The sequence below is a fragment of the Hippopotamus amphibius genome, chromosome 16 (assembly GCF_030028045.1).
Source record: "Hippopotamus amphibius kiboko isolate mHipAmp2 chromosome 16, mHipAmp2.hap2, whole genome shotgun sequence".
Taxonomy (NCBI): Eukaryota; Metazoa; Chordata; class Mammalia; order Artiodactyla; family Hippopotamidae; genus Hippopotamus; species Hippopotamus amphibius.
In genome coordinates, this window is record NC_080201.1 from 29138264 (window position 1) to 29165611 (window position 27348).

At 42.4% G+C, this 27348-nt stretch overlaps 1 protein-coding gene across 1 annotated transcript in view; it reads right to left on the bottom strand.

Moving 5' to 3' along the window:
* Positions 1–26667, bottom strand: part of NUP93 (nucleoporin 93) — a 105581-nt gene extending 78914 nt beyond the window's left edge. Inside the window, exons 1-3 of the mRNA XM_057712257.1 lie at positions 26574–26667; positions 11768–11960; positions 360–477 (exon numbers count right to left, since the gene is read on the bottom strand). Of these exons, the coding sequence (XP_057568240.1) occupies positions 360–477; positions 11768–11946 (297 nt within the window). The 5' untranslated portion in view covers positions 11947–11960; positions 26574–26667. The remainder of the gene's footprint in view (positions 1–359; positions 478–11767; positions 11961–26573) is intronic.
* Positions 26668–27348: the final 681 nt, after the last annotated feature.

Here is a 27348-nt window from a genome sequence, read left to right on the forward strand (position 1 = left end):
GACGAATAGTAAAATTATTTGAGGTCTAGCAAAGAAAGCAAGAGAAACTTACAACTAATGTCTCTGTGCCTTGGATTAAGCCCAAAGAAGGAAGAGAAATCTGTGCTAGTAATTACAATAATTTAAAAAGTGCAGGTTGGAACTGCTTTCTTAAATTCAGTCTAACAGAGCACTCTGAAAATAATCCAATGTTCCTCCAAAGCTGAGCCTCCCATTCTCTTAATATCTGAGGAAGAAGAGAATTAACAAAGAAACATGGAATTCCTAAACCAGCCTGTGAACAAAGGGCCAGGGCCTTCAGCCTGGGTTACATGCTCAGCGTTGCACCTGCACCAGTCCTGGCACCTGGCAACCATTACCTGAATGTCTGTGTCCTTCACAGGCTCGAGAGGCTCAAAGGTGGTGGCTGCACTCAGACTCTCCAATCGCTGGGAGATGTGGGATATGTCAAGTCCCCGAGACCCGAGGAGAACTGACCTATATAAGGATACAGGGCAGGGAAAAAAGAGTAGAGTTAGGACATCTAATATGCTTCCTAAAATACTAGAGAGTATTTTTAGTACAACACTTCTTATAATGCTGCCTGAACACTTTTGTGTGGTTGTTTCATACCTTTTCAAAAAGATCTACCACTTGGCATAACAGACACAAAGTTGCATTTGGTAGTAAGAGAGAGTTCTCATCATGCCTAAATTAGAGTGAGGGACCTGTCTAGGATAAACTGATAGCCTATCAATAAAACTATAGGCTAGACTGTTCCAAACATTTTACAGTAAAGAAAATCAGGAGGTAGATATTATTCTCAATCCCCGTTTTACAGATGGGGGAACCAAAGTGCAAAGAGGTTAACCAACTTATCCAAAGTCACAGAGCCAGGAAACAGCAGAGCCAGGTCACCAAGCTCCACAGCATAAACTCTTAACCACCATCCTATATTTACAGTCTCTGGCCAGTTCTCCAAAGCTTCTTTTCAAAAGCCAAACATCATGCGCAGTACATCTTCAAATTTCCTCTCCGCTGCCCAGTCCAACAATACAGGAAGCTGTCACCTGACTAATAAATGCTTTTGAAGAGAGATGGGAATAATACAGCTGACTTCATGTTTACTCATCTGGAGCAATGTAACAAAGGGAGACCAAAAAAATATATAGATTCTCACTAATATCTAGAACACTCTCTGGAAGAAAGAAACTCAGGGAGATCCACTGTTTAGACTGTTGCTTTTGATTATGATTTAGTACCCCAAAATCCCACTGACAAAGTCTGAGCTCATTTCGAAAAACTCAGAAGACGCTAGACCATCTGGCAGCACAAGCAACCCTAACACCTATGGGTGTTACACCGAAGAGGACCAATTCTGAACTAACAGGCTTCCTGGAGGAAAAGAAAGGACTTCTCATGTTTATTTGCACTCCACTAAGCACCACAGGAACAGATGATGTGTGCCCAGGGGGCTCCCCACTACAGATTTTGTCTCCTCCACGCAGACTGGTCAGCTATGATGCCATCCCTGAGACTTCCCCTCCAGGCTATCATTCAAACAGATAATCTTGCCTGTCTCTTCTAACAATCTTTGATGGCTAACTTTCTAATACAGTGGTTCCCAGTCCTGGCTGCACATTAGAATAACCGAGACAACTTTCCTCCCAGTGATTCTGATTAGTGCTGGGTAAAGCCTGGAGCATGGGTATCCGTATAATGCTCTCCTCCCCCCCCCCCTTTTTTTTTTATAGCAGCTTTCCTGAGATATTATTCACATGTTACAATTCACCAATTTAAAGTGTAGATTCCATGGGTTTTAATATATTCACAGAGTTGTACAACCATCACCACAATCTATTTTAGGACACTTTCATCACCCCCCCCCCAAATTTCCCCCAGTCCATCAACAGTCATGGGAATGTATCAATAAAATGCTCATGTCTCACAAATCTCCCCCAGCAACCACTAATTTATTTTCCATCTCTATAAATTTGCCTATTCTAGACGTTTTCTATAAATGGAATCATACAATATGTAGCCTTTTGTGACTAGCTTCTTTTACTTAGCATAATGTTTTCAAGGTTCATCCATGTTGTAGCATGTTATCAATACATTTCTTTTTATTATTGAATAATATTCCACTATGTGGATATGCTATATTTTATATTTATGAACATATCCATTCGTCATTTGAAGGACATTTGGGTTGTTTCCACTTTTTGGTTATTATAAAAAATGCTGCCATGAACATTCACACGCAAGTTTTTGCATACACATGTTTTCATTTCCCTTGGGTCTATACCTAGGAGTGGAACTGCTAGATCATATATTAACTCCCTGTTTAACGTTCTGAAGAAACTGCCAGACTAGTCTCCAAAGCAGCTACTATTTTATATTCCCACGAGCTATGTACGAGGGTTCCAGTTTTTTCCACATCTTTGCCAATACCTGTTACTACCTTTTTGATTATAGCCATTTTAACGAACTCTTTTTAAACTATTATAGAAAAAAATCTTAATATGAAATTAAAATAACTAAGTACCTAACACCCAGCTTCAAAAATCAGCATGTCATAAGCAAACTCTATTTCATCTACAACCCTACCTTTCTTCCTCTTTCCACCACCCAGATTATTTTGAAGTAAATCCAAGATATTCCCCCAATTATTTCATAATTTTAAAATTTGTGTTTGTAATACAAATAAGTTCTCTACTTGCAAAATAACTGATATTCCTCCAAATGTCTTTTAATCTATGGGTTGCCCCTCCATCTCATTCTTTTTTTTCCTTACAATTTCTTTGTTGGAGACTCTAATCTGTCCCATAAAGCAGTGCAACTCAAACTTAAAATGTGCACGTGAATCACCTGGGAAGTTTGTTACTATGCAGGTTTTGTTTCAGCACGTCTGGGATAGGGCCTGAGGGGCTCTAGTTCTAAAAAGCTCACAGCTGATGCTCATGCTGTTGCTCTATGGACCACACTCAAAGCAGCAAGGATGTAGTTTCCTACATAACAGGTTTTACTGATTGCATCCCCATGATGTAATTTAACATGTTCCTCTGGCCTCTCCTATCCAATTTCCTGTAAATTGAAAGTCAGCGCTAACGGTTTGATCAGATTCAGGTGGCATTATTATTATTATTATTTTTGGTTCGATTACTTCAGACTCTTATTCCTCAGAGGTTGCAAAATGGTGGGAGGCTATCTTTATTAGCGGGAATATTTCCCCTTAGAGACACTCTTCATCAACTACGTGGTTACTCTGAATAATGAGTTGATTTTCTAGCATTCTCCAAAAGTGACTGGTGAGTTCTGCTTTAGTATCATTATGAACTCATGAATTTAAACATATTTGATGTATTTCAATCCACTACAGTTATTATCCTTACCATGCTCAAAATTATTCTCATCTTTGGCCAGTAGAAGCCTTTTCAAGCTGGTTTCTGAGTTCTTTTGACATGATTCAAGTTGACCTTCATAACTTCCTTGCCATTTGGTATGACAAGACAAGTTCATCTTACACAGACCTGTCCCAGACCTTGCAATCGGTCAACCCTCCAAAGAGCCGCAGTTACTTTTTATTAAGAAATAGATTTTTAGAGACCACTATCTGGGCACTAGGATTGCTCACTGTTACACTGTTTCTAAGCCTTTCAGTAGGCCGAGCTAGAAATAAAGTTTTTACTTTTGTTTCAGTTTCCTTAAGATAAAGAACTACATCACTGAGTTCATATTGACACTTCCAATTCAAAATTAAAAACATAAAGTTTGGAGTTAACCTCACAGATTTTCTATCTGTATGTCCTTTCTCTCATACCCAAAGTCCTAGATCTCAGCATCACCACCGTAACTACTTACTTGCTTTATCCTACACTATACACACAGCAGTCTTAAAACAGTAGTATCCATCCCTCCTCCAACAATATCATTATTGAAGACCGATTAAGATATTACTTGGAAATGTTCCTCTCTGAATGGTTACGTTACCAACTGAATAAGCATTTATCTTCCTTCTTTAGGGATTCGTTTTCTGAAATTTAGTTTTCTTTTACAGTTATGCAAAATACTTATATAATTCCAAAGTCAAATCTATAAAAAAGTCCCTGTCTTCTTCATCTTATTTTTTCCCTTTTCCTATAGGTAACCTTTTGTTTATTTACAGTTTGTATTAATCGTACCTTTTAATTTCCTGTACTTGTTGCTTTGACATCTGGGGCCTTGCTGACACTGGAGGGACTGCCTCTCCCAGGATTAGCTAATTCCTAGAGGCCTACAAGCACATATAACATATGCACACTAATCAATCCAGAGCTCATACCTCAACCACCTTCACTGGGTCACTATCCCCTGCCCTAATCATCACAGGGCTAGGTACGAGACAATCAGAGACAGTGCCTTTACCCTGGAGCCCACTGAGGTTATTCAAACTAGCCAATCCTAAGCCTGCTCACCCTGCGTTCCCGCAGAAACCACAGTAAAGGCTCATGCCCACATTTTCCCCTTGCTTCCTCTGCCCCCTGACTGACCTCAGTGCTTCCTCAGTGGCTCTGCATGGCATGCCCTGCCTCCTGTTTCTAGAGACATGTGAGCAGAAACTTCTTCTTTCATGACAGTCATATCCATGTTTGCATGTCTCACCATATCTGATTATAGCAAATCTCAGGTACTTTTAAACATCTTCCTTTTTTTTTTTTTTTTTTTTAGCAGTTAGGTATATAAGTTTGTGTTAACCTACTTTTTATTTTTATTTTATTTTTTTTATTTTTCGGGGGGGGGGGTTACACCAGGTTCAATCATCTGTTTTTATACACATATCCCCGTATTCCCTCCCTTCCTTGACTCCCCCACCTCAAGTCCCCGCCACCCTCCCTGCCCCAGTCCTCTAAGGCATCTTCCATCCTCGAGTTGGTCTCCCTTTGTTATACAACAACTTCCCACTGACTATTTTACAGTTGGTAGTATATATATGTCTGTGCTACTCTCTCGCTTTGTCTCAGTTTCCCCTTCACCCCCCGCCCCCTCCCATACCTCGAGTTCTCCAGTCCATTCTCTGTATCTGCATCCTTATTCTTGTCACTGAGTTCATCAGTACCATTTTTAGATTCCGTATATGTGAGTTAGCATACAATATTTGTCCTTCTCTTTCTGACTTACTTCACTCTGTATGACAGATTGTAGTTCTATCCACCTCATTACATATAGCTCCATCTCATCCCTTTTTAGAGCTGAGTAATATTCCATTGTATATATATGCAACCTACTTTTTAAAAACAGCTTTATTGAGATATAATTCCCATACTATACAATCACCCATTTAAAAGTATAATTCATAGATACATGTATATGTATAACTGAATCACTTTGCTGTACACCTGAAACTAATACAACATTGTTAATCCACTATACTCCAATATAAAATAAAAACTAAAAAGAAATTTAAAAAAATGGCAGAATGTTGATATGATGGGTGATGGGTACCTGGAAGTTCATCATACTGTTTTCTCTACTTTTGTGTATGTTTTAATATTTCCATAATAAAAGTGTTAAAAGTGTGATAAGAGGGGGAAAAAAAGAATCTCAAAAAATAAGTATAATTCAGTGGGTTCCAGTATATTCACAGACTTGTGTGACCAACACCACAGTTGATTTTAGAATATTTTCATCACCCAGAAAAGAAACCCCCAGCCATCAGCAGTTACTCTCTATGTCGCCTAATCTACTCACTCTCTTGGCAGCCTCTAGTCTACTTTCTGTTTAAATGGAACTATACAATACCTAGTCTTTTGTGACTGGCTTCTTTCACTTAGCATAATGTTTTCAAGCTTCATCCATGTTGGAGCATGTATCAGTAGTTCTCTTTTACTGCCAAACAGTATTCCATTATATGGATATGCCACTTGTACTTATCAATTCATCAGCTGTCAGACATTTAGACTGTTTCTACTTTTTGGCAATTTCAAGTGATGCTGCTATGAACACTCGTGTACAGGTTTTTGTGTGGACAACTGTTTTTAATCCTCCTTGTATACACCTGGGAGTGGAAATGCTCAGTCAAATGGTAACTCTATATTTAACTTTTTGAGGAACTGCAAGACTGTTTTCTAAAGTGGCTGCACCACTTTACATTTCTACTGACAGTATATGAGGGTTTCAATATTTTCCACATTCTCACCAACATTTGTTATTATCTGTCTTTTTTACTACAACCAGCCTAGTGAGGGTGAAGTGGTATCTTACTGTGGTTTTGATCTGCATCTCCCTGATGGTTAGTGATGTTGAGCATCTTTTCATTTGCGTATTCGACATTAATATATCTCCTTTGGGGAAATGCCTATTCAGATCTTTTGCTCATTTTAAAACTAGGTTGTCTTTTGGTCCAGTCACTATGTAAAACAATATGGAGGTTTCGCAAAAAACTAAAAATAGAATTACCAGCAATTCCACTCTGGGGTATGTATTTGGCAAAAGTGAAAACACTGATTTGAAAAGATACACGCATCCAATGTTCAAAGCAGCACTATTTACAACAGCCAAGATACAGAAACAACCTAAGTACTCACGCACAAATGATAAAGAAGATGTGATACACATATATAATGGACTACAACTCAGCCATAAAAAAGACTGAAAATCTGCCATTTGCAGCAACAAGGATGGACTGAGAGAACATTATGCTTACTGAAAAGTCAGAGAGAAACAAACACTGTATATCACTTACATGTAGAATCTAAAAAATAATACAAACAAGTGTATATGCAAAACAGACACAGACTCACAGATATAGAAAACTAATGGTTACCAAGGGGAGAGGGAAAGGGGGAGGGGCAAATTAGAGGTATGGGATTAAGAGGTACAGACTACTATGTATAAAATAGATAAACAACTAGGATATATTGTATAGCCCAAGGAATTATAGCCATTATCCTGTAACAACTTTTAATGGACTATAATCTGTAAAAATATTGAATCACGAAGCTATACACCTGAAACTAATATAATACTGTAAATCAACTATACCTCAAAATAAACTGGGTTGTCTTATTATTGAGTTGTAAGAATTTTTAATATATTCTGGATATACATCCCTTATCTGATATGTAATATGCAAATATTTTCTTCCCATTCTGTGGGTTATTTTCTCTCCTCATAAGTGTCCTTTAAAGCTCAAAAGTTTTTTTAGTTTTGATGAAGTTCAGTTTATCTATTTTTGATTCTGTCACTTGTGCCAAGAAGGCTTTGCTTAACCTAAGGTCAGGAAGATTTACACCTATGTTCTCTTCTAAGAGTTTTAAAGTTTTAATGCTTTAAAGACAAATACCATATGATTTCATTTATATGTAGACTCTAAAAACCAAATCAAATGAACAAACGTAACAAAACAGAAACAGGCTCATAGATTCAAAGACCAAACCGGTGGTTGCCAGAGGGGAGGGAGCTGGGGGGAATGAGTGAAATAGGTGAGGGAGGTTAAGACGTACAAACTTCCAGTTACAAAATAAATGTGTCACTAGAACAAATGCACAGCATGGGCAATACAGTCAATGATATTTTAATAACTTTGTGTGGTGACAGATGGCAACTAGACTTATTGTGGTGATCATTTTGTAACGTACAGAAATACTGAATCACTATGTTGTGTACCTGGAAATAACAGTGTTGTAGGTCACTTAGACTTCAGTTAAAAAAAAAAAAGATTGTTTTGGCCATTCCAGGTTCCTTGAATTTCCACATGAATTTTAGGATCAATTTACAAATTTCTGCAAAAAAGCCAGCTGGGATTTTGATAGGAATTGCATTTAATCCATAGATCAATTTGGGGAGTGTTAACACCTTAATAATATAAGTCTTCCAATCCATGAACATGGACTTTCTTTCACCTGTTTTCTTAAAAGGTAAAGTACTATACACTTTCCTCCACCCTGCATGTTTATTTTACTTAACGATATGGCCTGGAGTCACTCCACCCATGGCAGTGTATATTCTCATTCTTCTGTGCTACTGAAAACCACTCTGCTATGCACATGTACCATAGCTATTCAACCGGTCCCATACCAATGGATGTTGGAGTTGTTTCTAATTTTTACCATTACAAATAATGTTGCAAAGAATATCCTTGTGCACACATCTTTTCATTCTTTTGGCAGTGTATCTTTGGGAGAGATCCCTGGAAGTGGGATTGCTGGGTCAAGAGTAAATTCACTAGCTATTGCCAAACTCTGTCCCACAGGTACTCCATCTCCACCAGTGATATGTGAGAATGTATCCAGTGCCCAGTGATTTTAAGGCATACCAGGTGGGAACCTTGGAATTTAAAAATTAGCTATTAGAATTATGAGAAGAGGAAGGTCATCCAAGTGGTTGGTGCCTGGAGGAACTGTGCAGTATGTGGCCTGTGCAGCGCATATGGACAATGGAGGAGGCAGGGAATCGAGGGTAGGGATGGTTTTACAAATAAAGGCTGTACCAGAAACTTTCAGCTTCTAAGGGTGGAAAAATCCAAAGGTTCCCTGCCCCCAGCTGGCCCCAATTTTTGTAAGCCAGGCAGCTTCTCTTGACCAGAGAGCCAGAGAGGCTGGAGTCAAACAGTCCAGTCCCAGAAGAACAGGAGGACAAAGCTGTTCTTAGTCAGTATTCAGGGGGAGCAGAAAAAAAGTCAAGAGGCGTGGGTTAGTCCCACCTGTCACTTACTGACTGCAAATCCTGGACACATCACTTTTCCAAGCTTCCTTTTTCTCCTGCTAACACGTGAAGGAAAATTCTGCCTCTCTCACCTCTCAGGCGTGTGAAGACCAGTCAAGAGAACACCTATGGGAACTGAAAACGCCTTACAAATGTGAGGGGTTCCCACTGCCCAAGCTGGATATGAGTTCTGGTGTGACCACTTGCTATGTGACTCTCCTCCATTATAAAATGGAGACAGTAACACTTATTTCACAGGGTTATTTTAAGAGGAAAGTATATAATGCATGGAAAGTACTTGGTACAGTATCTACAAAAAGTAAGTGCTTTAAAAGGTAGGTCAGTAGTATGAGTACAGTAAAGTTATAATCTGCTGTTTACCTTTGGGCAAATAAATGTTTTTACATGCTTTGCATGAATGTGAAGAGAAGTGTGAAAGAATAAGCACATTAATAACATCGATTACCTTGGAGGGTAAAGTTAGGGAGAGACAGTGATTGCTGGCTTTTCCTTTGTACATCTCTAGGTTGTTTAGCTTCTGAGCTGAAAGGAAAAGTCCAATGAGGCATCTCCAATGGGAAAAAGGAGGGAGTGCAACTGACAACGTGTACTCAGGGAGGGCTTCACAGCTACTGATAATATTATACGTCTTAACTGTGCAATGTGCACAAGGGTATTCATTCATTTTACTATTATCTACATCGGGAGTCAGCAAACTTATTCTGTAGAAGGCAGACGGTAAGTACGTCAGGCTTTGCCGGCCATGCAGTCTCTGTCATCACTGCTCAACTCTGCTATTGTAGCACAAAAGCAGCACAGACAATACATAAACAACTAAGTGTGGCTGTGTTCCAATAAAACTTTAACAGGCAGCAGGTTGGATTTGGCTGCTGGGTCTTAGTCTGCCAACCCCTGATTTATACCTTTATATACGTTATGCATATTCTCCTTTATGTGTGAAGAAATGTAACAATTTAAAAATATCACACACACATGCAAAAAAGCTAGCAAATCTGTTCCCTAAAATGAAAAATCCAACAGTCTATTTAAACAAATGAATTTCAACACAGAACAATTCAATCTTAAATCTACAATTTAATCTTAACTAAAATCTTGAAGACAGAAATTTCTTTCAAAATTTATTTCATGCAAGAAAATTTTCCCTATTCACTTCTCTCCTCTGCTCTCATCCTGTACTGAAATATTCACATCACACTTTATGCCTCTGCCTATCAAGGAGATGGAAAAATACAGTCGTCAGCCCTTTGGTTTCTTTTTAAGCACCTGCCCCACCCTATACCCATTCTTTCAACGTTCCAACTTCCTCCTCCCTACAATGATGAATTTAAGGTAGAAAGAGATGAGGAAGAATGGAAATTTACAAGAAAGAGAGCATGACTGATAATTGTTACCAAGAAAACATTTTCCCTTTTTGCTCTTAATAGGCTGTAAAGCTGATGCAATTAAATTATAACTATAGCAACTCAGTTGGCATCAGAGTCCTTTCGCTCCAGCAGCATCCTTTCACACAAGCAAAAGCCTGCACACTCAAGACCCTGGGTAACTGCAGGCAACCAGGAGCAGCAGCAGCAGTAGAAGCCTGCAGGGAGGGCAAGTTAGCAGAAATGTCTAAAGGCTGGCTGGGGTGCTGGGGAAGTGTAAGGGAGCAGTTGGCTGCATTTAGCTACCAGGCTGGATAGTGAAAAATCCCTGCCAGGGTTCTCCTGATTTACCTTTACTAACCAACAGAACCAAAACTAACTAGTGGTTTAAAAAACAAAAATCTGGGGGGGCCTACATAAGAATCTCTACAACATCCTTACTGACTCCACAGAACAGCCAAAACATTCAGCTCTCAAGATTCGTTGGGAAAAAAAAAATATAGCCCTTATACTCACCCCTGTGACATTTACTATGTATACAAAACAATGTCCCTACCTTAACACCAGCACTTAGGTCTTCCTCAAGTTTAATGAATGAAGACTGAGGAGACAACTGATTTCCCATACAGTATTTCCCACAGAGAATCTCAGCCACCTTCCAGACCCAGCAAGGTCACAAGTAACAGCACCTCTCCATCCTTCCATGACCCTTCCATCCGGGCTAAAGGAGCATACACACTGGAGTAAGCCTTGCTGGGTTTGAATCCTGACTCACTACTCACCAGCTGTGTGATCTGAGAGAGTTACTTGCCCTTTCTGAGCCTTAGCTGCTCAACTGTAATACAGGGACCACAATCCTACTATTTATTGTGAGGATTAAGCAAAACTTTACTGATGAACAGTAAGTAATCAGTAAATCACATTTCTTAACAAAAAGTGGCAGGAATTTTTTTTCCTGCCTCACCAAATAATAAGCACCTTGAGGGCAAGGACCACGTCTAATTCATAGTTGCAGCCCCAGAGACGGCCCAGGCCTGGCACAGTGGGGGCCCCAAACACATGTCTGTGGAATCAACAACCCAACGACGTTGTGTGGCAGCAGCCGCCACTGGCCAGTCAATCTGCACTTGTCTCCCGCTGCACTCTCTTGGGGCTCCCCCACTTTCCCCTTCTACAATCAACTAGCAGGCGCTGCATTTCCAAGGCCTTTTAGAAACAGCCTCTGGGGTCACTGACAATAAGCAGACAGGACCACTCCTCACTTGAATGGCTTCTCACCACTACCTGCTCATCAATTTCTTCCAGGTGCTCTTAAAACCTTCGCTCATCACTTCGCGCTCTCTGGCTCTGACCGTAACACTTACCTGTGTGACCCACATTTACGAATACACTGTGTGAACCATTTACGACCCCACAGTCAGGGAACACAAGCAGGAACGACTGGGACAGTTCTGCATGACAAAGTTCTTCATCCTTTCTCACCCTGATCATCTCTGCCTGTGATAGGGGCTCGCAGCTTGGTCAGGCAGACAGGCTGGAAAACCCGGGAGGCAAGGAGACAAAGCAAGGTTGCTGACCTGTTTATAAAACCTCTCCTGAATTCCTGAGACTCTGGCTTGTATCTGTCTTTTTACAGACTGCATCCAAATTCAAGGCAGGAAAGAAGAAACAGATCCTGCCCCCAAGCCACCCAGTACCAGAACTGCCTCCCCACCAGTACTCACGCCTTGACATCTGCTGTCTCCTGGGACGTGCGTGTGAGGGTACGAGAACGCAGGCGCTCGCCCGCCTGCTGGATCTCCTGTAGGTTCCGTTCCACATGGGGAAGCTCTGAGATGCCCTCAGTCTCAGCAGCAAGCTGTTCAGCTTGCTGAAGGAGCTCACCAAACCCCTCAGTATCCATTGGAGATGCAGATCCTATGTGGGGGAGAAAAAAGAAGAGACCCAAATCAAGGGAAAGATAGGCTTTAAACACTGCCTGAACCTGCCACAAGCTTAAAGAAACACTAGAATTTTTTGTAAACAGACGAGGAGACAGCTCATCAACAAGCAGCATTTGTTCCTGAACACAGCCCAAGAACAACAGGTCTGACAGAGAAAATGAGTCAGACTGGGAAGAAACAGATCATACTGACAGCCCCAAGACTGATTTCTGCCACCAGAACAAATGCAAAGATATTAAGGTGCAGACCAGAATTCCTGTCTCCCGTCACAGACTCAAAGCTGACAAGGCAACGGAAGCCACGCTGGCAACCTCTGGGAAGCTTAAAGTACTCTCTCCCGCACTTCCTCTCCCTCTACCTGTCTTAGACAGAAAAACACCTCCACCAGCAGAGGGCCAGGCAATTCATAAGGCCAGCTCATCTCATATGGGTCCCAAAAAGCTCCGTGAGGATCCTGAGAAGACACAAGCAACTCCGGCCTGCTGCAAGGAAGCTGAACTGCGACCAGAAGAACATAGGTCTTCTGACTAATCCTGTGTGAGTCTCACACACCTGCTCCTTCACTAACATAAAAGACAGTCTTTTTAAATTCATATCCAAGTCTCCATTCACTCGTTCTTTAGCTTTATCTCTGAGAGCAGAGATCCATGTCTGCTTGTTATATATGACATTCAGAATATTAAACTTGTTAATATACCTACTACTTTTAGAAATACTGTTGCAACTAATAATTATACTAATTTAAGTAGTAGCTGGCTTCTAGACCATGAATATTAGCAAGATCACCTGTTTCTCCAACAGCTGACTGAGAAAAGACCTATGAACATGTTGATATTTAACGCATATTACACATTTATGGAGCTTCTATATACTGTACTGTCCTTGTATAAGGTTCATAACCAAGGAGTTTTTAACTCCTACCACTATTTAAATCAACAATAGATAGATAGTATCAACATCATTTTAAAAAATTACATTGCTAAAAGGTTAACAAAATTATTTATTAAAAAAGAACAATATTCTTTAGTAGCTCTTGCTGATCATACTTTTCCTCTTTGTTTTAAACCCATGGCTTATATTGTACTCTGGAAACCCCTGTGGTCTAGAATTGCAGTTACAATGTTAATGTAATATACAATTAAATCTCAGCTATGAATCGCAGGTTAATGTTAAAAGGGCATGGTTTCCACCATAAATCCACCGCAGAATAAGGACTTTTAAAAATGAACATTAAAAGACATTAACTTTAAAGGCAAGGGCACAAGGTTAAAACAAAAATAGCTCAGCTGGAGTAAACATGAAAATATTTGGGTATTCTTCATAAAGTGCCAAGCTGACTTTAATCTTTAGACAAAAAAGTCATATACTATAAACTCTTAAAGTTTCTAAATAATCACTGTTTTTTTTTTTTTTTTTTTTTGACCTAATAGAATCAGGCTGTAACTGGCCATCTCTACCTGTGGGAAAATGTGGATTGCAGAATGAGAAAGGTATTCTTGGGGACAGAAGATGAAAGAAACAGAGAGTATTATTAAACAATGGCTCCTGCTTGATGCAGAAATGCTTTTCCTCAGAAACCTATGAGGCCAATGACATTCTATGAACGATCAGAAACATGGTTGCTCACCAGAAAGAGGAAAGAAAAGAAATATGCTGCCTCTCCCCCCCCACATTTTTTTAAAATCTAAGATAAAAATAATTTGTCTAACAGAGCCAAGGAGAAGGAAATACTTTTCTTCCTTCATAAGGAAGATCTTGGAACTCCCTGAATGAAACAAAACTTTATATTTAAAAAAAGGAAAAAAAAAAGGAAAAAAAGAAACATATCTAACATTTCACGTAACATTTCCATGTCAGACAAATTCAGACAAAGGAAATGCTCAAATTCTCAAATAACTTGCCCATACAAAGATTTAAAGTAATGGATTTGAGGGTAAGTAATAAATGCAAAATAAAAGTCATGATTTACTTTAATATGGTTCAATAACTATGATTTTTAAAAGTTAATTAGAATTATTTTGACCACAGAAAAATAAAGGCTGAATCTCTAAACATCCTAAACTTCATATGCCCCAAACTGAGCTTTAACCTTCTGCCTACAAAACCTGCTCTTTGGCCTTCTCAGTATGGAGACTCCATCAGTCAGCTGCTTGGGCCAAAATCTTTAAAGGCTTCCCTGGTTCACATCCCACATCCAATTAGGCCAACAAAGCCTTTCAAATCTGCCTTCAAAATGTACCCAGAATCTACCTCTTCCCACCACCTTCCCCCATCCAAGCCACTTTCACCTCTTCCTGGCTTCCCAGCTTCAGCCCTTGTCTCCTACAGTTTCTTCTCAACCCAGCAACCAGTGACCCTTAAAAAGTCTGATCACATCCATCCTCTGTTTAAACACCTTGTGCAGAGTGAAGCCCTACAGAAGTAACCCATCTCTTCTTACCTCCTAGACTCATCTCCAGCCCTGCCAGCCTTCCTTTCCTGGGCTCCAGCCATGCTGGGGCCTCCTTGCTGTTCCTCCACTGGGTCAAGCACGTTCCTGCCCTAGAGCCTTTCTCTGTACTCCTTATTTCCTCTGCCTAGAACATGCCTCTCCCAGATAAGCTTATGGCTGATTCCCTACCTCTCTCAGCTAAACTGTCATCTTGCCTTTGATGCCAACCTAGAACAAAATATTTGAGTGCAACCTGTAACCACCCTCAGCACTCCTCATCCCCCTTATTGTCTGTCACCCCAGCTAGAATGTAAACTGCACAAGGTACCGTTCACTGAGGTACCCTAGGTTCCTAGAACAGTGCCTGGCACATAGTAGGTGCTCATCTGTTGAATGAACAGTTTTATTCTTTCATTTGTGGAGACTCTGTTCTTCTCGAAGGCTTCCTACACAGCCTTGCCAAATCAGCACCCACTGGCAAGCAGAGACAGGAGCAAAAACATTCTCTTCCGACTACCAACTGATACTTAACATTTCTGAGGCTGCACAGCATAAGGCAGTGACAGTATAAATGGCATGAATTCAGATCACACTTGGTCCAGACTAGTGCTTTCCCTCTAAATACCCAGACAAAAACCCAGGGATATTTTAGAAGAAATAGCACAGTTTTCAGGTGAACAAATTCCAGACTAAAAGAACAAATATACATACAGGAAGAATTGTGCTATATAACTTCAGAGTAGAAAATAACCTTGTTCCATGTCTGTCTGAGAGAAGAGAGAAATGTATATGATACCATATTTGGGAAAAACTGGATCTGTCCTGCATTATAACTCAACCAGTGGAAACTGATTTATGAAAAAAGTTATTAAAGTTTGCAAATCTATACTTTGATGTAGTCATCATTCTATTTCATTTAAATTTCTAAACATGGATAATTTAACAAATTTAAAGGCAAGTTTAACCCCTCTGCAAAATAAGTATCAATTTAGACACAAAATATAGGGGTTAAACCAACCAAATATCAATTTTGACCCAAGACACTGAAAACTGATCATGAAAATAACCTCACTAGCTTGGTCCAATAGTGAGAACTAACATGACCAGGGGAGGGGAGGGGTGAAGTCCAAGGTCTGTGTTGGAGAAATCTGGCCAAGACACATGCAGACTGGATGCCAGATGCACCCCTGGAGAGCTATGGAGGAGGGAGCCAGGAAGAAGCCACGCTGAGAACCCAAAGAAGTGGGATGTGGAACAGTTAATGCAGCAAAACTGGGGCTGGATGGGAAAAGGCCAGCAAGGACGGACTCACAGCAGTAAGGCTCCTCTCTGTCAGCATGACTGAGCCTGATTGTTGAGAGGCCCCTGGAAACACCAAAAGGTGCTTCAGAGAGCATGGCAGGGTACCAGGGCCCTGAGCAACAAACTGCTCTCTGTGCCTCTTGGCAGAAGTCCTACTGAGCCTCCACAGACCTCCTCAAATACCCGGGTAAGCCTTAAAATGAAGGGCAAACATATCACTGCTGTTAGAAGGCAAGACTGGTTACCCTTTGGTAAGGGGGGGGTGGGGGGAGGCAGAAAGGAGGCTTCTGGGGGGCTGGTAATTTTGGTTTTTTATGCTGGGTGCTGCTTAATAGTGCATTCATTTTGAGCTAGACTCGTGATTTATGTATGCACTTTTCTGATTCTGTATTGCACTTCAATAAAAAGTTCCCCTCCAAAATGAAGGACAATGACCCACTGTTTTTCAGAGGCTGCAGGACACCCTGCTATATCAGAAACGGTGGGACTTCCCTGGCAGTCCAGTGGTTAAGACGCCGAGCTTCCAATGCAGGGGGTTTGATCCCTGGTTGGGGAACTAAGATCCCACATGCCGAGTGGCACAGTCAAAAAATAAAAATAAAAATAAACAAAAAAATAAAAATAAATAAATAAATAGAAATGGTGAATGCTCTTAGTCCGAAGTTCCCGAGATCCAGACCTCTTCACCACACCTAGAGGATGCTGAGAAAATTAACCAGAGGAAAAAATTAAAGCTCACAGCTTTAGAGAGACAGCTCCTGTTTAGAGCTAAAACCAAAGACCAGGCAGACTTCCATTTCCTCAAATTAGTCAGTACTCACCTGTCATTCGGTGTCCAATAAAATGCCCATTCCATGCACATAAACATTCTTAACAAAGAGAAAAAAAAATCTCCAAATTGCATATAGGATGAAATAAACTTTAAAAAAAGGCAGACCAAAAATGCATCAAATAACTTCGACTCACTTGCTATTAACCTGCGTCTTAATTATGAAAAATATGGTCATTTCTACATTCCCAATATAACTATGTTAAATATTTAATCAAGCCAGACAAGAGTAGTGTAGAATAAGAAATATATTTGGTCCCTGTCCCTGAGTTCCTAGCACAAAGCTTCTAAAACCCCTGTCATGTCCTGAAGTTCTGAGTCTTTTGTTACTCACAAGGAACCCCTTTCAAGCACACCTGAATTTATGCAGATGAGGTAACGTAGAGCAGCTAAGCTAGGCAGCCTCAGGTTGGGGCTGGTCACCAGAAAGACCAAGTGGTTAGAGGGCTGGAACTTTCAGCCTCACCCATCAACCTCTGGGAAGGGGAAGCAAAGGCTGCAGATCAAGCTCTATAAAAACTCTTGAACAATGAGATTTGTTCAGTGTCTGAGTTGGTGAATGCATCCACATACTGGGAGAGTGATGCACCCTGGTTCCACAGAGACAGAAGCTCCTGTGCTAAGGACTCTTCCAGACCCACCCTATGTACCTCTTTACCTGGCCATTCACCCTTCAAAATAAATCAACTGATTTACCCCTGGGATAAAATCCAAATCTCCCCTCGTAATTTCCTCATCTCTAAGAAGATGATAATGCCTATCTACTTCAAAAGGTTGATGATACACAGAAAGTATTTTATTAATTCTCCTGATCTATGTGACTGTAAAATGCTATTTTAGCTTTTTCTCAAAGTTGCCCATTTGGCAACATTTGTCAATTATAAACATCTCTGCTTCAAAATCATCTAGTAAATATATGATACTAAATTATGACTTATTTAATCACAGCTTTATATCATTCAGTAAGAACTTCTGGGAGATAGCTGCAAAATTTTTTTTAAAGAAATTTTGTTTATATATTTATGTATGTATGTATTTTTGGCTGCACTGGGTCTTCATTGGTGCACACAGGCTTTCTCTAGCTGTGGCAAATGCGGGCTACTCTTTGTTGCAGTGTGCAGGCTTCTCATTGTGGTGGTTTCTCTTGTTGCAGAGCATGGGCTCTAGTAGTTGGGGTGCACAGGCTGAGCTGCTCCATGGCACCTGGGATCTTCCCAGCCCAGGGATGGAACCCATGTACCCTGCATTAGCAGGTGGATTCTTAACCACTGCACCACCAGGGAAGTCCCGAGAGCTGAGATTTTTTAATGTACAATTTTTACATTCCCCACTATGAAATATGGTTTTAACTATAAATCAAAATTTCCACAATGAAGGTGTGATTCAAAAGAAATTTAGCATTGAATTTCAAGTGGAAATCTTGCCCTCAAACCTTCTTATTAATTAGACTGTAATAGGATTAAAACACAAGAAGAGTATTCAATGTTCAACACCAAGATTAATGAGGAAAGCCTCACAGGTGTCAAAAGTTGAAGACTGCTTCTGCTCTCCTCTCTTCTGAATATATAAACTATGATTAAATGACAATATCATTCTACTTTGTACTGTATCTGTCACCTGTCAATTATAACAACCAAAAGAAAATTACATCCTAACAGATATTGTTTCAGACACCACTAGAACAGGAGGAAAAAGATGATTAAAAAACAAACAAACAAAAAAAACTGTTGTTGGATAATTCTTTATAGTCCTGTGAAACGAGGTAAAAGAGTTAGACCTAATCATCATTCAGAAGGTAGACTTCTGGAGAAAACAAAGAACTAAAATAAATTACCCTAGACAGAAGAGAAATTAAAGACCTGGGTGATTCAGTACAAGTATGGGCCTGGATGACTCAGTGTTTGCAGTAAGGAGTGTGTAGTATCAGCTTGCCTGATACATAAAGTAACACTTGCATTATTTCATCTTCAGTGAGCAAAGAGAAGCAATCTGGCATCACATAGAAACAAAGTACCCACACAGCCTACCTTCTGACAAATTCTCAGAGTAGAAGACCTGGGATACAACTGTGGGACCCCATCCTGCTTTGCCCCACACCAGCCCTCTGACCCTGGGACTGGCCCTTCCTCATCTTTGGATCCCAGTTTCACCACCAGTGAGACAAAGGGCTTGGCTCAGGTGACCTCTAAGGTCCTGCCTGCCACGAAGAATCTACAGATGTGCGATATTTTAATTCAGTCTTTAAACTCACTTAATGAATGTGTCCTCAGAAGCAGCAGCCCCATTTTAGCGGTGATGAAAAGTATCTGTATACAGAACCTTAGGAAAGATATGGGCCCCATATTACAGCTGGCATAAACAGGGACAGATCACCAAGTCTACCTCCAAAAGCCTTTGGCTCTGGCTGTTCTCTCTAAACTAACGGTTCTCAGTTGGGGGCAGCTTTGTTCCCCAGGGATCACTGGCAATATCTAGAGGCATTTTTGGTTGTCACAATTGAGAGAGAGAGGCCACATGCTGCTGACATCTAGACTCAGAGGCCAGGGGTGCTGCTAAACACCCTATGATGCACTGCACAACCTCCACAACAAAGAATTATTCAGCCTAAAATATCAATTGTGTCAAGGCTGAGACACCCTGCTGTAAACTAAGGAAGGCTTCTCGTCCTGAGGGCCATGACACCAGCATCCCAGGTATGAGGAACCCCTGGAAATATCTGCATACGTTTTTTAAAAAATATAAGAAAAGCACTATAGCTGTTACCAGATTCTAACAAAAGTCTGAGTCCCTTGCTCCACCCCCCATCCCCACCCCAAATAATCTTATAACACTGTATATACAGAATTATACCATTGAGGGTTTTTTGGTAGTATAGTCATACCTCAGCACACAGCAATGGAAAAGATCAAACTACAGCTACATGGAACAACAGGGATAAATTTCTCAGACATAAAAATGAACTAAAGCAGCCAGATACCAAAAAAAGGGCATACTGCATGATTCCATTTATATGGATTTTAAGAAGAAAAAAAAAATCTATGGTACTAGAAATAAGAACATGTATCTCAATACAGGTGATGTCACATGATTGAATAAATAAGTAAAAATTCATTAAGCTATACACTCAATATATATTATGTATATTAATAAATATATATGCAAAGGTTTGTTCACAGATAGAATTTAGAAGAAATAGCAAGACACATAACATTAGCATAGCAACAAACTTAGCATTATCTCCAGAGAGAGAGCAAAGCTGATTTGGGAGATTTCTACTTTTCATTGTATAACTCTCTGTCAATCTGAATTCCTTCCGTAAGTGTATGTGACCTTTTCTAATTTTTAATAACTTGTTCATTTTAAAACTGCTCTAGGGCTTCCTAGGTGGCGCAGTGGTTAAGAATCTGCCTGCCAATGCAGGGGACACAGGTTCGATCCCTGCTCCAGGAAGATCCCACATGCCACGGAGCAACTAAGCCCATGTGCCAAAAAAACAAACAAACAAACAAAAAAAACTGCTCTAAATTCCTTGCCTCAGAGTGACCATCTCACCACTGCCCCTGAATCCTCGATGGCAATGAATGTCAAATCCACACTTCCATCCTGCTTTTTGAACTCACACTCCAAACCAGGAGCTTCCAGGCACCACTTGTGCATTTCCACTCAAACCCATAACTGTCACACCCAGCACGTCTCAAAATGCAGTTGTCCTCCCACAACTACAACCACAACACCCTCTTTCAGCTGCCCTCCCAAACCCCTTCACCTGTACTCTGGCTTCTCCCTCTTAGGTTCTAACTCATCCTTCTCCCTGCATCTGTGCAGGACCTTGGATTGCTTATTTATTGGTATTCTCTACTCTGCAGACTCAGAAACCAAAACAGATGCAGATACATTTTTGAGAGAAAGCAGGTAGGTATTCCTCATTATCCAAACTATTGCTACTCCCTAAGGAGTATAAATACTATAAATTCAGATAACATGACATCTCTCACTCTCCAAATCTCTCATTACCTAAACAAATTTAGACAGCAAGGGATACTTTATTTTTGCAGTGTCTTCTGTTGCTTTTTTTCTTTTTCCAGCTTTACTGAGATAAAACCAACACATAATGTTGTATAACTTTAAGGCACACACATGATGATTTGACAGTCATATATACTGTGAGATGATTACCACAATAAGGCTAGACTGTTGCTTCCACCTTCGTCACCATCACTTAGGCCAGACTTCCCTCCCTTTAAGCCCAAATTCTTGCTAGATGCAAGTTCCAGCCCCTCCCACTGCACATCACTCTGCTCACTGAGAACATGTCAATCTTTCCACCACCATGTTCCCTATGTTGCTCCTGCACAAAAGCCCTCAATACCTCCCACTCACAGGACCCAGAGAAGGCACTGTTTCTGGAGAAACCCTGTGTACTAGTAACGTGATTCACTCTGTCCCTGACCATCCTCTGCATACCCTGCTCTGTGTTCACGCCATTTTTCAGAACCAGGGACATCTACTCACCTTCCACCACACCCCTGAGATCCAGCTAGGAACTGTACCCTCTAGCTGGGTGACCTTGGGTAAGTTAATTACTCCTCACCTGTGACGTGCAAAAATAGTTCTACTTTCCTCGCCTGCCACACAGTAACCATTCAAATATTAACTATCATTTTTAACACCAACTCAAGTCCTACCTACCAAATGGTTTTCCTCAATCCCACCCCACAGGAATCTCCCCTCATCTAAATTTCTCTCTACTCCAGCTATCTATTTACCTCACGTGTTTCCATGTACTGGTCATCTGTTTTTGTGCTCCACAGGGTTTCTGCAGCCTCCTTATTTTACTCTGGAGCTCTCACAGAGCTATTTTCATCAATATATAGCTGTTTATTTGCTGTTTTGTTGTTTTTATGGGGGGACAAGCATTAGGACCTGTTAGTCCATCATCCTGCTGACATCATTCTCCACATTTGCCTTATGTTATTGTCTATTAATACCTAGATTCCTTCTCCCCCAAACAGCTTAAAATTTAAAGTATTGTGTAGCTTTACCTTAAAAAAAAAAAAAAAAAAAAAAAAAATATATATATATATATATATATATATAAAACTCCAACACTGCCCTTAAACAGTAGCTAGATTCTCAATACAGTCACTAACTGCCAGAATAACCTTCCACACACCTTTCCCAAAATGTCTAATGACTCATTTTCTAAATTCCTATGTTGGCCTTGTAAAGTCCACCAAAGTTAGAGCCCCATCTTCCTTCTTTCCTTCATTCATTTCACAAATACTTATTGAGGATCTACCGCATGCGAGGTACTGTTTGTTCAAAGCAATGGGGAAGGAGCTGTGGAAAAACCAGACAAGGTTCCCAGACTCAGGGAGTTTATGTCTATTAGAAGACAGACAATAAAAATGCATAAACATATAGACACATGATGCCAGGCACTGATAAGTGCTATGAAGGAGATAAAGCAAGGAAATGTGGTAGAGTGGATGGTGGGACTGCTTTAGCTGGGGTGTTCTGAGAAGCTTCTTTTAAAAGGAAACCTTTGAGCAGAGACCTGAGTGAGGTAAGGGGGCAAGCTATGCAGATATTTGGGGGAAGAATGTCCTGCCAAGGAAACAAGGCAGAGGTGTGTTCTGCATAGTTGAAGAGCAGGAGGTCACATGGTTGAAGCACATAATCATGGGGAAGGGTGGTGGGAGAAGGGGTCGGGACAGGTCAGATCATGTAGGCTTCCCAGCACCAAGGACTTTGGTTTTCAGCCTATGTGTGACGGGAGCTAGTGAAGGGTTGAGCCTTCTTTAAGGCTCATTCCCACTGCTGTGTGGAGAACTGCCTGGGGAAGTAAGGGGACAAAGTAAGAACAGGGAGACCAGTCAGGAGGCTACTCTATCACCCAGACATGATACATGAGACCCTCATGGACCAGTGCAACACTGGCGGAAGAGACAAAAAGTGGGTCTGATTCATGGATACTATATTTTAAGAGTAGATTTAGTGTAGACATGAATTGTTGATATAGCGTGTGAGAGGAGAAAAGAAGCCAAGGCTTCAGGCCTGTGTAACTCAGACCATGAAGATGCCATTTACTGAAATGAGGGAGACGGGGAAGGGAGTAGGCCTGACAGCACAGGGCTACCGTGATGGCATTAGATTATACAAGTAAAGCCTATGGCAGAGACCTGCACACAGCCAGAACTCAGGAAGTGATGGTGGTCCTTTTCCCCACTATCACTGGTTCCTTCCCCTAGGATTTACATCTCTCCTTCCCTAAAATAATTCCTCACCAACAGGGGAAACTGGGTGAGGCGTACAGGAACTCCGTACTATCCTGCATGTGTTCTGTAAATCTAAAACAATTCTAAAATAAGAAGTTTATTTAAAAAAAAATTCCTCGATCCCATGTCCTCCTCTGCTCTCACTCCCTTCACAAAGAGGCAGCCATGCTTTGTCAGGCCTCATTCATTCATCACTACTGCAATTTAACTTCTGCCTGCCTGCCTGCCTCCCATTTCCTGAATTCCTCAGCAGTCACCAATGACCTAACTGCCGAATCCAATGGACTCTTCAACCCTTCCTTTCTCATAGCCTTTGAAACCCTGACCATGCCCTTCTTCCTGAAACTTCCTGAGACTCCACCTTCCCCTGGTTCTCCTCCTCTTCCTCCAGCTCCTCCCTCTCTCAGCTTCCTATGCCGTGGCTTCTTCACCTATCCACCCCTCAAATGCTACCCTTGGACCTCCTTTCACACTACAAATTTCTCTGGATAACATCCACCGGGACTTCAACTACAATCCCTACCATGGCCATTAATCTTCCAGATGGTTACAGACCTCTCTGAATCCATTCACATACACATGTGCACTCAAGAGAACCACACGCACACTCTTGAACATGCAGTGTCAGGAGGCTCAATGCTGTCCTTCCCTAGAAAGCTCATCCAAGGACCTCAAAGGTCTATTTGGGTCCAGGCAAGGACCCTGACCTATCGAAACAAAGCTGACTTCCATATCTCTATGTCCAGCCTAGCTCTCTCCCCAGGCCACTTCTGTTTACCTGACATCTACACTTGGCTGACCAACGGGTGCCTCAAACTACACATTATCCCAAATGCCTCACTTCTCTCCTCTCTTAGCTGCCACTGCCACCACCATCAGCATCACTTCCTCCTGCGTTTCCAGTCTCTCTTGGTAAAACGATTAGCACCGAGTCAATTCAGCCACAGACCACCTCAGGCTCCCTTTCCTCTCCTGAACATCCAACCTCCAGGTCTATCTCCCAAACCTTTTGCAAAGTTTAAACCTCATCTCTTTTGCCTCCACCCTAACCTCATACTTTTCTCCTGATTACCTCAACAGTCTAAGCCTTCTGTTCTTCTAACCTACCCTCCCCTTGGCTAGAGAGGTCTTTCTGAAATGTTCCCCTGCCTTTACCCCTCAGGGACACCTTCCATCTCCTATAGAAGGAAGTGTTCATGTTTTGACACGGCCAATCAGAGTGCCCTCCAAGAATGGGCACTGCCACCCTTACTATCCTCATCTCTTACTGCCTCCCACCAAAGACACCCTAGCCATTCACTACTCCTTGGGATGTCCATGCTGTTTCCTCCCTTCATAGCCTGGCACATACAGATGCACACTCTGCTAGAACACAAACCTACCCTACCACAGCAGAACTCCCGTGTCTCTCTCAAAGTCAGCTAGGACACTCTTACTTACCCCTCCCACACTACTCTCAACAGTCTATTACTGTACTTCCCCGGCCAGCTGAAAGAGCTGTGATGATTTTTTTCCCCAAATCTGTTTCCCTCTCTACATGGAGAATTCCTGTAGGGTAAGGTCCACAGACTGCTCAGCTTTGAATCCACGGTTGCTAAGTTTGATACAAAAAAAGTTACCAAATGAATGTTTGCTGAATTAAAGTGACCTGTTCCCTGAACATACCTTAGGTGCTCACCTCAGGGTCTTTGTTCTGACCCCTTCCTCCCCGTGGCACATCTTATTTTTCTCTCTACCTTATTTTTTACTTCAGCCCATCAAGAATCAGGTTCAGACACTCAAGGTCACCACCTTTCCAATGTTCCCACCTCAGGGTGTTTGCACTTGCTATTCCCCTTCCAGGAATGCTCTTGCCCTAAATATTCCCCTCTCTGATTTCAATCAGATCTCTGTTCAGATATCCTTGTCCTCTTTTTAAAAAGGCCCTGCCACTACATGCTATCCCTGCGGGCTTATTGCTGGTGGTGTGCTCCGCAGAAAACAGCAGCTCAGTGAGCACAGGCCTATCTCAGTCACCACTGGATCCCCAAGCCTCTAACAGTGTCAGGAACATGGATTTGTTTCCTTTTCATTGAGCACCTACTGTGTGCCAGGTCTAGGTGCTGGGGATACATCAGGGAACAAAACAGATAACGTTCTAGAGGGAGAAACCAAACAACACACAAGATAAATGAGTAAAATATAAAAACAACTAAAGCGATAAAGAAAGGAAATGGGGAAAGTCTCACTAGGTGACCCTTAAATAAAAACCTGAAAGAAGGGAGGGAGCGAACAATATGAATACTGAATTGCAAGCACAAAGGTCCTGAGGTCGAAGCATGTCTGCCATGTGGAAGCAAAGGGTAGCAGAAAACAAAAGTGGGAAAGTAACAATGGGTCAGATTATATAAAGCCATATAGCTCACTGTAAGGAGTCCATCTTTAAAAGAGATGGGGACCCACTGGAGGGTCCTTCTGTCTGCTGTGCTGAAAATAGGGGCCAGGGAAGAAGCCAGGAGACCAGCTGGGAGACTATCTCAATAATCCAGGAGAGAAGTGATGGTGACCTTGCCCAGGATGCCAAGCACTGGATGTGGGGTAAGAAAGGAAGAAAACAGTTAAGGACGACTCAAAGGTTATCCGTCAGAGCCTTTTACGTTACTGAAAAGAGAAAAAAACAGCAAGAAGAGCAGTCTAGGAAGAGAGGTGGAGGGAAGCTTGCTACCCCTTTCTTGAAACGTTCAGTTTGAGCTCCCTACAAACCATCTCAGTGGAGATCTTAAGTAAGCAGCTGTATATAGGTGAAGGGAGAGGCCCAGGCTTGAGATATTCACGTGAGATCTGTTAGCCTAATAAACAGGTATTTAGAACGATGAGGCTCGAGTAAGATCACCACCGATAAAAAATGAAAACGTCCCAAACACAAATTCACAGAGAAGAACTGAAAGAAGAAAAGATACGATGCCCAAAGACACTCTCTCACACCTCTCAAACATAACAGAAAGGTGACCCCTGCTGAAAGACATTCTGGTCAAAACAAAACCTCCTCTCACACCTGACAGAGGGGCAAACATGGACCACCAGTTTTGTCAATGGGTCGTCCAAACTTTGAACAAAGACCCTTGCGGTCGGCCCCGTCAGTAAACGTAGGCATTGCCTTCGCAGAGGATGGGGTGCTGCCGGCCCAGAGAAAGTGCGGGCCACCTCCAGGTTCTAATCACCAGCATCTCGCTGCACGGGAAGGAACATTCCGCTGGATGCAGACAGAGGAGATAGGCCAAGGCTCACAGGGTCGTCACTTTCTCGAGAGGGCAACGCCTCCCGACAGGGTGTACCCCCGAGGGGCGACAGAGCTGGTAGGGCGTGGTCACGAAGGTAATCAGGCAGAATGTGGGGGGGGGGGGCACGGATCCACCCAAGGGTGGGCTCGCAGGGCAGGGGTGGGCTCGCAGGGCAGGGGTGGGCGTGGGGGCGTGGCGCGCCGGCAGAGCGCTGTAGTGGGACAGGAGGGCCGCCGGGGGGCCGAGGCTCCGTATTCAGAAAGAGGGCAGATACAAGGCACTCCGGGAGCGCAGCCCGACGCTATAACGGGGGGGTGGTTCGGCGGGACGCTGTGTCGCTAGCGTCAGGCGTGCCGGCTGCCACGAGGTGAACGGAAAGTGTGAGCAGCACGGCTCCGAGCATGTGGACCGGGCTCCGCCCAGCCTTGGGGCCCTGGGTTCAAGGACATGCCCCACGTCGGAAGGACAGGGTCAGAAACACCCTTACCTGGCGCTGCAGCCGTGTCCGCCACTCAGGTCCCGGCTAGAGAACGCGGCCGCCGCTTCTCGCGCCGCTCGCCCGCGCTTCCTGATTGGCTGAGGCCGGCCCTCCCAGAAGCCCGCGCGCGGCGCGCCGCCAAAAAAAACTTTATGGAGACCCGAGGAGGAGGACATGGACAAGGCCTGGGCTAGGGGCGGGGCCTTCGACTGAGCTGTCACTCCCCGCAAGCCTCGGGCCACCGCCCCTCCCACGTGGATAGAGTTGGCTCTGCGCAGAGAAAGCAATCCCACAGCTTCCTGCGCGGAATTCCTACCCTTTACTGAGCGCCATCCGAGTGCCAGGCACTATTCTAGGTACTGGGGGCACAGTGGCGACCACGACAGACAAGATCCCTGCCCTAATCGAGTTCTTAAGCTGGTGGGGGAAACAAAATATAATAAATCACTGCCAATTTGTAAGGAGGGCAGTGACGAAAAAAGCAGGGTGATGGCAGAGAGAATGTGGTCAGGGATGGCCTCTGTCAGGAGGAGATGGCTGAGCTTAAACATGAATGATGAGAAAAGGTCAGTCCTGCATCGTCTTGGCTGCAGAACATTCTAAGTAGAGGGAACAAATCTGAAGGCTCCACGGGGAAACAAGCCTGGAGTTTGAAGAACAGAAAGAAGGGGAGTATGACTGTTAGAGGATGACCGAGCTCAGGTGGGTTAAGACTCACAGTTGGCTGGGGCCACACCTTGCGGGTCCTTCAGCCCGCAGCAAGTAAGTTGAATTTATTCCTCAT